Source organism: Balaenoptera borealis, assembly GCF_965194805.1.
Source record: "Balaenoptera borealis genome assembly, chromosome: 9".
Taxonomy (NCBI): Eukaryota; Metazoa; Chordata; class Mammalia; order Artiodactyla; family Balaenopteridae; genus Balaenoptera; species Balaenoptera borealis.
In genome coordinates, this window is record NC_138873.1 from 120118026 (window position 1) to 120132526 (window position 14501).

Below are 14501 nucleotides of genomic sequence, written 5' to 3' on the forward strand. Positions count from 1 at the left end.
ATATGCAAAAAAACCACCAGGTCACCAATCTGGACCTTGAGTATTAGGGACTGGTGTTTACCTGCACAGTATTTGTGCTGCTGTCATTAATATGGTGGAATAGTATGAAAAGCCACAGCCACATTTATTGAGTGCCTACTATTAGCCAGGCACTGTGCTAGGTAATTTGCACTTGACGTCTCACTTAATTCTTACTAAAACCTAAATCCATTATGCGGATGGGAAATGAGGCATTGAGATACTAAGGTAACCTGCAGAAGGATGCTCACTTATTAACTGCAGCGGTGGCATCCAAACTAAACCTATCTGACTCTTAAACGTGGCTAGCTGTTCAGCGCTACATCTGGACGTGGGCTGCAGCAGTCCTCAGTCCCCTTTATCTTTCAGGGAAGAGAGGAAGTTAGATGAGGACGAAGAACTTGTGAGTGGGTGAATGGAGCAGAAAGAGACTTTATTAACCTCTGCGACTCATTCGTTAATCATTAGCGAGAGTTCTTAAAGGTGAAGTGTTCTCTTCACCTAGCAGGAGTGGCTGTTTGCATTTGACATCTTAACTCTTAAAGGTTCTCTTTCCTGCACAGCGTGGTGCCTCAGAAGAGAGAATTTCTGAGAAATCAAAATGCCTTAATTGTATTATTTTATTCCATATTTCAAGCAGTGTGATGGTAGTGCTTCAACAATGGGCAGACACTTGTGTTCTGGGTTAACAGGCGTCTCCAAGAATTTATTCTCAGATTCAGTCAGCACCAAGGTTTAGGAACAGCTTCACCCTTCAATCTTTCCATGGAATAGCTGTCACCTCTTTGCGGTGCTGAAATTCAGGGTGCCGGACGAACGGAGCATGCGTACTTTGCCCTGGTTCCACCCCGCCGGCTCTCCATTGGTCTCGTTGGCTCCGCCCCTCGCGTCCTCGACGTGCTGCGTCATGGCGCGCCTCACCCCGGGCGACCCCGGAAGTGGGTTGGGGGCTTGGCCTCTGCCCGGCCTCAGAGCCGGAGCCGGAGGTGTTACTCCGGAGGGGTCGCGCCGAGCTATCCCGTTGGGCGGCGTACCCCGGGCAGGGCCCGGGCCAAGGGTCCAGGATGCTGAACGTCCCTTCCCAGTCTTTCCCGGGCTCCAGCTCGCAGCAGCGCGTCTCCTCCGGGGGGCGTAGCAAGGTAAGCGGGTGACTCCGGCGGTCTCGTGCCGCAGCCCTCCCTTCCCGCCAGCGTTTCATGCTCCGGCACAGTCCGTTCTCTCCTTCCGTCCCCTCTCCCACCTCCTGTCCCCACCTCTAGCTTTCGTTCCCTCCCGCCCTTGCTGGCGATCTCTTTCAGATCCCATGCCGTTTCCAGTCCTCGAGCTCTCCTGACCTCCCTCCCTCTTACGTACTGGCCCCTTTTCTTTCCCATCCCTTTATCCCGTTCTGTCAGTTCCCTTTTAACAACTCTTTTCCCATTAATTAAATTCAGATGTATGATAGGGCCAGGCTCTGTGCGTCCCATATTGTAGGGACTCAATATTAGCTTCCTTCCTTCAACATAACCTCCTCTCCGTTCTTTTGTTCACTTTCCGAAGGGGTTGTGAGCGATGTGAGTTCCCTAGAAGAGAGGAAAGGCTGAGCACTAGCGACAGTGACCAGTGATCATCCCGCCAAGGGTGGGGACTCCGGGAGCTAGGGAAGATTGGAGAAGCGAGAACAAGTGTCTACAAACCTCCAGTTAGGTTTACGGACACTTCTCCAAGTCACACTGCCTTTCTCTCTTCCTCTGGTACCTGATTGTTTTATCACTGCCTTTTTTACTGATGTCATTTGCTGACTCTGAAGCTAATATAATACTCTTTAACTTTTTGTTGCACGTAGCTTCTGTTACCAACAGGTGGAACACAAATGTGTTTTATATTTGCAGAATTTAATAGAATTGTCTCCTGTGTTCATTGCAACATGAATGCTGCTTGCTCCTGTTGATTGTTAGTTCCTCATTCAATAACCACATCTTCATGTTTTGTTTTCAAGACTTCCACCTACTCGGGCCACTCCTTTTTCATTTCTGAACTCTTGAGCCTTAGCATTGACATCATTTGGGAACTTCACCAACTTTCTCTATGTTCTCCACATGGACCTGGAGTTTGACTCTAGATTAGAATTATGGGTTCAGGGATCTGTAGCTTTCATTAGCTTTTCAGAAGTCTATAACCCCAACTGTAATAATAATGAAGCTGAGATTTATTTAGTGCTTACTGAAGACCTCAGTGCTTTACATGTATTAACTTGTTTAATCTTTCTAATGATCCTATGAAGTGGGTGCTTTCGTTATCTTCATTTCACAGAAAAGAAAACTGGTTAAGAAATGCTGCCTTGGACCCAGTAGGCTTGATGTGATGTGACTCTGACTGTGACTTTTCACTTATTGCTGCATATATTATGCAGCCATCCAGTCGTGTGTCCTCGTCTCCTTGGTGTTTGACCTGCTTCTCTCCTTAAGCTAAGTGCTTGGCTGAATAGTAGAGCCTTTTCAAAGAAAGCATCTCTGGATTAGAATATGAGAGTTGCTGCCCTTCTCCATTAAAACTACCAGCCATGTTCTCAGTATCATTTAAAGGAGAAAACTTAGAGGCAAAGACAAACTTTTCCCCAGGTGGTGATGGCAAAGGTGAGTCTTTGGGTCCAGAAAGAGAATAAAATACGATTATTGTGCAATTCAAGAGAAAACTCAGACGATTTTTCCCCCTTTGTGAAATTGTTGCTGAACCGAACTTGAGTTCGCTTTCCTGATGCGCAGCAAAGGCCATCTCCTGATACTGGGTTGTGGTGGAGGAAAGTGCAGCATTTATTTGCAGGGCGCCAAGCAAGGAGAACGGGCAGCTAGTGCTCAGAACACCCAGACTCCCCGATGGCTTTCAGGCAAGGGTTTTCAAAGGCAACATTTGGGGTGAGGGTCCAGGGAGCATGATTAGCTTGCAGACATTCTTCTGTTTGGTTGGTGGTGAGGTAACATGGTGATATTTTAGAAATCTCAATCCGCAACCTTCTTGTTCCAACCAGGCTGGGGCCTTCGTGTTTGTGGTCAGCAGTTTCTATCCCTTGGGGTCCTGGTTGCCGTAAAAGAACTCAAGGATATGCATCATGTTGTTATCTGTATGTCTTCAGGAGGGACTAGGAGTCCTGTGACTATTGTTCAAGCTCTTAGTAGTTTTCTTGCTTGACTACTTTTCCTTGGTTTCTGCATTTTCTCACTTCTGTAGTCATTAGCTGTTTGATTCTGCTCTTTGGAACTCTGGAAAGGCCTAGGAGACTGAAGCTTTTTCTACAAATAAGAAGCAGAGACATGGAGACCCAACCATATTTGGGTCTCAATACCATATTTATTGAGACCCTACCATATGCTGGAGATGTGATCTCTGTTGGGGAGGGGGAAATTTCTACAAAATTGACACAAGACAGATTAGCAGGAGAAAAAGAAACAAACTTAATTGGCATGCACAGAAGTCTTGTAGAAATGGGGTCTAATGTTATGAGTCTAAGCTTATACTGCTCGCAGCATGACAGGCCAATAAGGGGGAGACGAATTGCTGGGGGAAGGAATAATGACATTATTTGAAAAGCCAGCAAACGGAGAAGCTGGTGGGGTCATCCCCCAAAGAACCATCTTGCCTGAGTTAGAATTCAGGCTTCTTTTATACTAGAAGGGGAGGGAGTAAAGTCAAACATTCCCTGTTTCCCATCAGCCTCCAGAGAGGATGTGTTAATTTCTTCCTCTCTGCAGTCATTCACAGGTGGGCCTGGTCAGGATGTTTCCTGTGAACTAAACAAAGGTATTTTAGCTTAATGCTCATTGCCCAGATAGCCGGGTTCCCAGAGATGGGCCATTACGTATAATTTAAACTTATAGGCGACATCCCTTTAGTGATTAACTTGTAATAGATTCTTCCCTATTACACTAAGAAGTGGCCAAAGCAGGCAGCTTTTATACTTTTTAGACAGACAATACATTTGAGAGGAATTGATGGGACAAAGAAACTTAGGTCTGGATACTGAAATGGTAAGGAATTTGAGCAAAGTTTGGGCTTGGGTGGTAAATTAGTAAACAAATAACAAGATTTGTTTACAGGCTTCTTGACCCTGAATTTCCTATCTCTGGTGAGAAGGATGTCTTTCTGCCTCCCAGTACAGGGAGGGCACCTTTCACATGGGAGATTTATTTCCTGCTTTCAGGGAGACAAAGAGGACAGTCAAAGTGTTCCTCTTGCATGGCCTTCCCTGGGCCCCAGCATCTCTGTTGTCAAAGAGTTTAGTCCAGTAGGCTTCACAGACTAGTAAAGAGGCAGTTATAAATACCATAGGGACTATAACAGTCTGTTATGACCTTGAAGGAGTCGGGGTCAGAAAAGGCTTCTGGAGGAAGTCATGTCTGCGGGGGAGAGAGCGGAATCAGTTTCCATTTACCTAAAAGTATAGAATGGGAAGGGGCAAAAGTTAAAACGTGGAGCTTGTGAGGTAAACTATGACCAGATTATGAAGGGCCTAGTAAACCACTCAAGGGCATTTAGAGACATTATTATATGGAATATGGGGAGCCACTGAAGGAGGGAGGGTCCTAGATTAGATTTGCATTTCCAAAAGATTACTTTTAACTACCCTGCAGGTGATGGAGTGGTGAAAGAAGTGGTTTGGGATGGGAAAGATCATATGTATTCTCACACTTTACTTCATTTATGAAGACCAAGAGACCTAGAGAGTTTTAGCGATGGTAAGAATGGGATGATGTGGATTGGTAAGAAGAAATGTGAAGTTGGAAAGGCACCACAGACCTATTAACTTGGTTATTTTGGGGGCAATTGCATGTCTAAAATAGATATGATTCAGGAACGTGAGATGTGTGTTTTAGTGCTTTCGGGCTGCTCTCACCGAATATCATAGGTGGCTTATAAACAACAGAAACTTATTTCTCACACTTCTGGCGACTGGGAAGTCCAAGATCAATGCCCTGGCCAATTCTGTGTGTGGTGAGACCCCGATTCCTGGTTTGTAGCCATCTTTTTGTGTCCTTACTTGGTGGAAGGGGTGAGGGAACTCTCTAATGCCTGTTTTATAAGGGCACTAATCCCAACAACTTCATCACCTACCAGAGGCCCTATTTCCTAATACCATCACACTGAGGATTAGGATTTCAGTCTATTTTGGGGGGACACAATAGCAATAAACTTCCTTGAATATGACTGTTTTTATGTTAAACAGGTATCTGGTACTATGTTACAAACTAGTTATACAGGTTAGATGTCTTGAAAAATTTCCACTAGGGTGTCTTAACTGGTTAAAACACTAATTGTACCTCTTATCTAAAAGCTTTGAAAATGTGTTTTGTAAAAAAAAAAAAAAAAAAAAAAAAACCCACAAAATCCCAAACATCCTGTTATTAAACCCTCTAGGCAGGAGAAAGCAAAGTTTTGTGCAAAGCCCAGGTAATAAATAATTTAGGCTTTGAGGGCGTCATAAGGATTCAGTCTCTTCACCTCCACCACCACCACCATGGGTGGAAATTACTTGTAGCTCAAGGGCTATACAGAAACGGGCATAGGCCAGTTTGCCAACGCTTCCCTGGAGTGTGACAGTTTAGAGACATTATTATAAGGAATATGGGGAGCCACAGTTTTATTAATTTCCATTATTTGATAACCTTTGTTTCTCAGTGGATTCTTAGAAAACATATTACCATCTCATGTGATTTCTAATATTCTGTGTATGTTGAAAATCCGGAAAATCAACTTTAGCCAGTTGTTTCTATTTTCTTCTATCAAATCCCTTGATTTTTTTTTTTTAAAGATTTATTTATTGATTGATTGATTGCTATGTTGGGTCTTCGTTTCTGTGCTAGGGCTTTCTCTAGTTGCGGCAAGCGGGGGCCACTCTTCATCGCCGTGCGCGGCCTCTCACTATCGTGGCCTCTCCTGTTGCGGAGCACAGGCTCCAGATGTGCAGGCTCAGTAGTTGTGGCTCACGGGCCCAGTTGCTCCACGGCATGTGGGATCTTCCCAGACCAGGGCGCGAACCCGTGTCCCCTGCATTAGCAGGCAGATTCTCAACCACTGCGCCACCAGGGAAGCCCAAATCCCTTGATTTTTAAGGCAAAGAAATTTTGGTCCAAATTGGTAAGCGACTAGAACATATTAGCGATAGAGCCAGGACCAAAACTTGTTTTCTGACTCTGGGTTCAGTACTATCCTTGTACTATGATACCATTTGGATGGACATTTGTGTGCCAGAATTTCTAAGCCCCACCTCATGGCCCAGGTACTTTATATAGGGTTCCATTTATAATTCTAATACCACCTCCTAAAGCTGAAGAAGATTTTTAGAATTGTTATATTTGAGTTTTCTTATCTTTTGGAGTGGGAATCAATAATGAAGTGGCCTGAAGACCAGCAGCCCTAAGGGGAAGGGAAAGCAGCTTACTCGAAAAAGCCACATTGAATTCTTCCCTTTTCCTTTTTGAGGTCCCTCTGAAACAGGGCAGAAGTCTTATGGATTGGATTCGACTGACCAAAAGTGGAAAGGACCTAACAGGATTAAAAGGAAGATTAATTGAAGTAACTGAAGAAGAACTTAAAAAACACAACAAAAAAGATGATTGTTGGATATGCATAAGAGGTAGGTGGTATTTATTACGTACTGCAAAACGTTTTGGCTAGGGTTTCCAGTTTTAATGCTATACAACCCCTTGGTCCTGTTATTTGGTGATATGATTTGCAATTAGATAACAAAAATATGCCTTACACTGGGCAGTAAATTGTCTAATTCTGAATTTAGGCAGTATTTCTTCCCTAAGTCACTGTTCACATAGCATCCCCGTACTGTATTCCGTTTGAAAGAAAACAAGTGTTTACCAGGCAATTTAATACCAAAGTAATAAAATTATTCAGTAACACCTAGTTTATATGGAATAATGTTCCACCTTTGTGCCGTGTAACAGAATTCTGTAGGAAAAAATGTCTCTGAGAATCTAAAGTAAATCAGGAAACCCACATTAAAGCCAAATCCTTAGTTCTCACTTGCAGCTCTTTTTATTACTTAATCCACGCTTGTTAGCAATATGAGTTACCTGATTTTTCTAGCCCACAGCAAATTAGAAGCCCCAAGCTAGAAAGGGATAGATTGGGAGAGAGTGAGCAAAGAATGATAGTTGATGGAAGTAGATCTCATGGTGTGCTACAACCTGGCGTCTGGGAGGGAAGCAAAAACAATAAAGGGCTTGCAGCTGTGCACTGGGTCTCCATAGCAATGTCCTGGAGTCATCTAGACGGGGTTCCATATATCCACTATCCTCAGTTTAAAGAAGAAAGGAAGTGTGTCACTTATTGCTGTTATCGCAGTTGTAATTTTATCATTGTATAATTTTGGTTTGTTGTCAGTTATCCTGATGACACTGTCACCTGTATGAGGGCAGGGACCATGTCAGTCCCCTGCTGTGTCCTCGGTGCCTGGCACATAGAGGTCATCAGTATGTGTTTGTTGAACTAGTGCAACACTTATCATTCTTAAGAAATTTGGTTGCTTGAAGAGGTGTGTGGTGGTCACAGTAGATCAGTGGTATAGTAAATGGAAAGACGCCAGTAGCACTGTTAGTTTGCTAGGGATGCCCAAACAGAATTCAACAAACTGGGTGGCGTAAACAACAGAAATTTATTATCTCACGGTTCTGGAGGCTGAACTTTAAGATCAGGATATCTTCTCTGGGCTTGAAGAAAGATCTGTTCCATGCCTCTCGCCTCTCTTCTGGTGGTTTGCTGGCAATCTTTGGAGTTGCTTGACTTGTGGTAGCATCACTGTGATCTCTGACTTCATCTTTATATGGCATTCTTCCTGTGTGATTGTCTGAGTCCAAATTTGCTGTTTTTATAAGGACATGGGTCATATTGGAGGAGGGGCCTGCCCTACTCTAATATGACCTCATCTAATTACATCTGCATTGACCCTGTATCCACATAAGGTCATGTTCTGAAGTATTGCAAGTTAGGATTTCAATGCATGAATTTGGGGGTACACAATTCAATCCTTAACAGATATAATTAGAGCGTGGAATGTTTTTCAGTGGCAGAGGGTATGGAATCTTCCAGGAGGGGATGACATAGCTTGTTCTGAGACAGAAGAACAGATGGTCAACTTTTCAAAGTTTCTCAAGGATTAATACACTGTGGATAGACCAGTAACTTGGAATGAGGATTCTGCCAGACACAAAAAGCTCCTTTTGCCATTTGATAGGGTTTTTAATACCCTCCTTGCCTTCTCTCTGTGCTGCATACCTGTTTACCAGGTGCAGGTGACTGGCACAAAATGACCTCCCCACTGTGCCCAAGTGTCTTCTGCTGGCCTGGGTGAAGTGGAGGTCAGTTTCCCACAAGGATTTCTCAGCTGGTCCAGGCTACGGGCGTGTCTGAGCTGTTTCTGCAGTAGGAAGCCACTTTTTCAGAAAACTCTCTCATGTGAACCCTTCACATCCTAGCGCTATTAGATAAATGAGGCATCGTTACAATACAGTCATACTTTATTATTCATTTGATGTATTGATGGAGATCAGGGACAGGTTTGCTATGTATGAAAAGTAATACATGTTGCTCCCAGTTACATATCTCCCGTAATGATTTGAATGGATGACACTCTTCTGGTAAGGTTGTTGATTTAAGGATAAATTCTTTTAAAGTTTCTGTTGGAGAATGTATTCTACCCTACTAATAATTAGGCTTTCCCCCCACCCCCGATTGCAAAGTAAGATGTGTCTTTTTTTTTTCCCCTTTTGACAGAGTTTGGTTTTTAATTTTAATAAAGAAACATTTGATTTAGGCCCTGCCCCGGGACCCTCCACCCTAGGAGGAGAAGATAAATAACTGCTAGACAAGTCTGAGTGACGTGCCCTACGAGGGCTATAAAGAAAGTGATGTCAGATTGCAGGGAGGGAGACATGTGGGTTAGGAAAATCAGAGACGCTTTTGTGATAGAGATAAGCCTTGAAAGGGTGGACAGGACTTCAACCGGAAGGGAGGGGGAAGTACACCCAAGCGGAGGGAAATGCTAACCACGGGTCTAGACACAGAAAAGCTGGAGGTATGTTCTGGAGCTTAGGCTGCCTGTTGGAGAATTACAAGAAAGAAAACTCTGAAGGCATGTTAGGGCAGATTACGGAGGACCTTGAGAGCCAAGCTGAGAAATGTGTTCTTAATTTTGATGGCAGTGTGAACTGTTGGAGGTGCTTGAATGTGGGGACAGAGAAGACCTTGGAAAAGGTAGTCTGGTGGTGAGCATTGTGAATTGAAATGAGACTAGGAAAGCATTTAGCTCTTACAGAAGTTCAGGTGGTAATAGGTGAACCAGGATGTTGACAAAGGCAGCAAAGTAGGATGAATGAGAGACAGACAAATTCCTGGTAATTTCTAACACAATCCTCTATGAAAGTAGAAGAAAGCACAGGACTGAATGTAATTGTCTATTTCTTCTTAGCTGTTCTAATTTAAAATGTTAATGATACCTTCTTAAAGGGAGTGTATGCCAATTTAGCTTCGAAGGTCAGTGCTAATGTTTGGACCCAAGTTTTAATTAAAGCTCTACCACAGGGAAGCATGGTATCAACGTATAACTTTTTTTCTTTTTTTAAAGTATTGGATTCTTCATTTTCTAACACTTGCCCCATTTTTAGATCAGTTCAAATTTCAGCTTGATCAGACCAAGGGAGACACAGTGTCTCTTTAGAAAATATACACTTTGGCATGGGTTTTTATAGCTAATATTTGGGGGACTTTTTTTTTTTTTGAGTACATAGCTGTTCTGCTTAATGTTCAGGTGTGCTAAATCTAGTCACGTTCCTAAAAATGATGGTGTAAAAAGAGCACTTGGCTGGCAGCTGACTGTAAAATGTGGGCATTGGTCTGGAATGATCTCAAAGGCAGGTTTATGGAGTTTCTGATTTGTTCACTTAATTCTCACCTTTCTCTGTAAATTATGTAATTCCTATAATGCAATAAGAGTTAATTGGGACATTGAGGGACTGGATGGGAGAGAGATAGCTTTTTCAAAAATTTTGTTGAATTTCTCATTAATTCATGCAATTGTAGTTTTCTCTTTTATTGCTATTTCTCTCTGTCTCTCTCTCAAGAACTAAAGGTGATTTACAAATATGTGAAGCTTTGAACATGAACATTTAGGTGTTTGAATAAAAATCTAAATCACTCATCTGTGAGAGCTCTGTAGAGCCTAGATCAGACTTTGTTTTTCCTGTAGTATATTTTACTGTAGTATGTAATCAGTGTGGGTAATGATGTATTAAGTCATGAAATCATCTTTTGGCATCATTTTAATCTTAGGATGAGGGGAAGTGTGGCTTGATACTCAATAACAGTCCGTTGAAATAAATGATATTTCTAAAAAGTTGATTACAGTAAATATGTTGGCCATTCTGCTGTTAAAAATTTAGTGAATTCAGTTCCCCAAGTGGGATTTAATGGATTTCATTTATAACTTAGAAATGAACAGATTTTGATTTCTCCTAATGCTGATTGTCATATGCTAGTAAATTGAAGAGGCCTGCTTGAGACCATTGTAAAAGTGACTTTTAATGGGTTTGTATTTTTCATGTTTCAATAACTAAAAAATCTTGGCAGATTGATTCCAAGAAATGGTATTTTTCCATTACCGTTTCCTAGATTTCTAGGTTCATTTACAGTAAACTTTTAAAAAATTTACTCGTATGACAGTAGTATAAATTTTTGTGAGTGCATCAATCCTCATTATTCCTGGGTTTCAAATTTGCCTACTCACTAAAATTTATTTGTAACTCCCAAATCAGCACTCATAGTGCTTTCATAGTAATTTGCAGACATGCGCAGTGCAGTGAAAAATTGGTGCTGCCCGAGCACACGTTCCTAGCCGAGGTCAGACAAGGCAATGTTCTGCCTTCTTGTTCCAGCTCTCTTACAGTAACAAGTGTCTTTTTCGCCATTTTTTTAGTGCGACATTTTTCACATCCTGTGCTTTTCGTTGGTGATTTCACTGTATACATGCCCCCTGCCCCGCAAGGAGAGTGCTGAAGTGCTGACCCAAGAATGTGGTCATGTGCCTTCTGGAGAAAATATCTGTTAGATGAGCTTTGTTCAGCCATGAGTCATAGTGCTGTTGGCTGTGAATTCAGCGTTCATGAATCTACAGTATGTATTGAATAAGATGTCAAGCAGAACATACATTAAACGAGGTTATGTTCTGATTGGTTGATAAAAATGTGACCAGAGGCTTGCAGGAACCTCACCTTGTATTAATATTTTCCCTTAGGAGCAGTGGTTCAGTGTTGGCTAATTCAGTGTTTGAAGTGAGTTTGTAGAACGTAACTGCCTGGAGTAATGAGAATTGACTGTAGTTCTTTAGGCTATCTTTTATTTATACTTCAGTAATAATAAAGTAAAATAAGTTTTATACTTTTTAGGTTAGATTCAAACCCACCAAGAAGAGAGCTGACTTTTTTTAACACCAAATTCTTTTCTCCAGGTTTTCTTAGTTCCCTGCTTCAATGCTGTTTTGAGAAACTGTAGTATTTCTGTCTCTAGCTGAGAAACTTTTTCTATCTGAAAATTTTCTTCTAGAAGCAGTTTTTCAAGTTTGGAACTAATGCTTTGATATATAATAGAAGGTATTATCACAGTAATACAGAGTGCCTCTAAACAATACTGTATTGTTATTCCAGTTAGCTCAACTATTCTGTACCTTGTCTGCTTTGTGTAACAGCCTCCTTACTTGCTTCTTGACAGTTTGCAGATTCTCGAACAACTCCCTTCTGCTGTCACTTGCTTGTTTAGGAAATACAAACCAACATTTTTTCAGGTCTATTTCCCTTTATTAATCCATTTCTAATCTAATCTGTAGGTTCTCAGGTTGCCTATTATACACCATTAATGCAGGTAATCTAGTCTTTGTTGATTTTATTCTGTCCTACTGACATATGAGACCATTCGATTTCTTTTACTTTTACTCTGTCTTTATCTCCTTAATTGTTATTCAATCTCTTCTTTCTTTTTTTGACTCTTCCTCTCTCCGTACCACCCTTCCATTCACTAAAAATCCACTAGAGGGGAAAAAAACTGGTGTTCTGGGGTGGGGGGCGGGGCTCATCTAACCCTCAGGTGTTTTGCTTGATTGACACAGTGGTTTACAGACTTCAGCCAACATTTAGAAATTTCCTCTGTAAGAAAGTTTTTGATTGCAAATTCAATTTTAAAGAAATTTTTAGGGCAATTCAAATTTTCTCTTCTTCTTGTGTCAGTTTTTATAAGTTACGTTTCTCAGTATATTTGTTAATTTCATCTCCGTTATTTACCATATTGGCATAAAGTTGTTTATAACATTCTCTTATTATCTCTTTAATGTCTTTAGGTTCTATAGTGATAGACCCTCTTTCATTCCTAATATTGATAGTCTTTGGTTTTTTTGGTTTTTTTTCTTTATCAGTCTTACTAGAAGTTTATCAGTCTTAACTTTTGGCTTTGATTTTCTCTGTTCCTTGTCCATTTTCTATTCACTGATTTTTACTCTTGTTGTTACTGGGGAGGTGACTGTTTTAATTTCTCTTCTTCAACATTGGCATCTATACTTCTGTGGTGATAATTTGCTTGCAATAACTCTTGTTATAGTCTTAGTTAATGTCTGAATTACCTGGTAGCAGGAAACTCAGTGTTGGGATTTTTATCCTGATTTACATTTTAGCTGTTGCCATTATCTTTTTACCAGAGGTTTTTGCTCACTTAAACTTATTATCCAGTCACATAATTCTCAGATTTTTAATTAAAATCACATATATAGCTCAGTATTCTTTATAAGAAGTGTTTTCTGTTTTTAAACATCTTAGCAAGTTGATGATGTGTGAGATCTGTGCTATGTGCTAAGTGTTTACTTTTCCCAACAAACCTATGAAGTAGGTACTCTGCTTCACGGATGAGGGCACGGAAGCTTAGTGAATCCTCATTTTCCAGATGATGAAACTGCAGCTGAGAAAGTATATTAGTGGGGACTCATGGATGTAAGTGTCAGAAACTCCAGCCTAACTTGGTTTAAGCAGAGGGCTAAAAAGTTACAGGTGGAGCTGACTTGAGGTGAGGATTGGTACAGGGGCTCAGGTGGTGTCCTCAGGATCTGCTTTCACACTGTCTGTCAGTTTCCCTTCTGGGCTTGCTCCATTTTAGGACTAACTCTTCATAGCAGCAAGATGACCACAGCAACTGTAACCCCAGTTGTTTTCAGGTTCTCTTCCTTTTATCTAATAGCTAAAAGAAAAGTCTTGGAATTGGCTCTGATTGGCACAGTTTTGATCATGTTCTCGTTGCTGGAATTGTAGTTCTATTTAGGGGGAAATAGTGTACTTAATCACTTAAACCTAGGTCACGAGTTCATCCTCTACCCTAGAGAGGGGCCGCACTGAAGAGTCAGGGAGGAGGATGTGACTCCTTGAAGAAAAAGTGCTGCTGTTGCTGGAAGGGGAGTGGACACTGGGAAGGGAAAACATTAATGCCCACTACAGAGCAAAGAGTAACTTGCCAAAGCCATAGCTGATGAGAGTAGAGCCAATATTTTAACCTAGGCAACCTGATTCTAAGCTGTTATGCTTAAACTGCACTGTACTGCTTCCTGTTTTATCATATTCAACTCTAGATTGGATCCTGGCTTAGCCTTTATGCGTAACTCACTTTGAGTGCCATTCATGAATTAATTTATTTTGAAATTATGATGGAGTGCCTATTACTTGTAGCTCTTCCCTTGTGCTAAATAGCATTGCTAATTAACAGTCATACAGGATAGCCTTCCGAGACAATTTCTATTTTTAGTAATTTAATGAACTATAGCTTTTGCTTTCTGTGTGACTTTGTGTGTAGTTGTCATTCATACAAAATAGAGACTATAGGTTTTAACTTTCTCTTTCTCTATATTGGTTCACTCGTTTAATAAGTATTTCTTGGGGTCTACTATGTTTCATGCATGATACCAGGTTCTGGGGAGTGACATGGAAATTTAAAACAGAGCTGGCCCCTGCTCTTATGGAATTCACAATCTGGCAGGGAACACAAAGTGTTACTCAAGTCTGAGGAGTATTGTGAAGGAGAGGTCTGCTGTGCTAAGAGTGAAGAGTCCAGGAGATTGAGTAGAGATGAAAGGTAAATGGGCATTAACCAGGCAGAGAGGAAGGGGAACAATATTACAGGTTCCGGAAAAAGCACGTGCGAAGTCTGGGTGGTGTGATTGTGTGAGAGAAAGAGCCCAAGTGCAACACATAGGTGTTCACTGTGAATATGAGGAACTTCAAGTTAGTGATACCTGTATTCTTTCTTCTCAATTTCTTGTATTGGAAAGTCAAAGACATCATTCTTTCTAAGGCACACTCTTTTCTAAGGCTTGACCCTTTATGTGCTCCTATCAGTCCTCTCCAGCCTCTTCTGTGACCTCAGGTAGTTGTTTATACTACATTGTTGAAACACCCTCAGTTCTTTCCCTTCTT

General features: G+C 41.4%; 1 protein-coding gene across 5 annotated transcripts in view; it reads left to right on the forward strand.

The window, feature by feature from the left end:
* Positions 1 to 924: 924 nt before the first annotated feature.
* Positions 925 to 14501, forward strand: part of CYB5R4 (cytochrome b5 reductase 4) — an 84982-nt gene continuing 71405 nt past the window's right edge. For 4 of the 5 annotated variants that reach the window (XM_082405870.1, XM_082405869.1, XM_082405868.1 and 1 more), the window contains exons 1-2: positions 940 to 1157; positions 6475 to 6628. In XM_082405870.1, the coding sequence (XP_082261996.1) occupies positions 1083 to 1157; positions 6475 to 6628 (229 nt within the window). In that variant the 5' untranslated portion in view covers positions 940 to 1082. Of the gene's footprint in view, positions 1158 to 6474; positions 6629 to 14501 lie in introns of all 5 variants that reach the window. The other variant, XM_082405872.1, reaches the window with a different exon arrangement.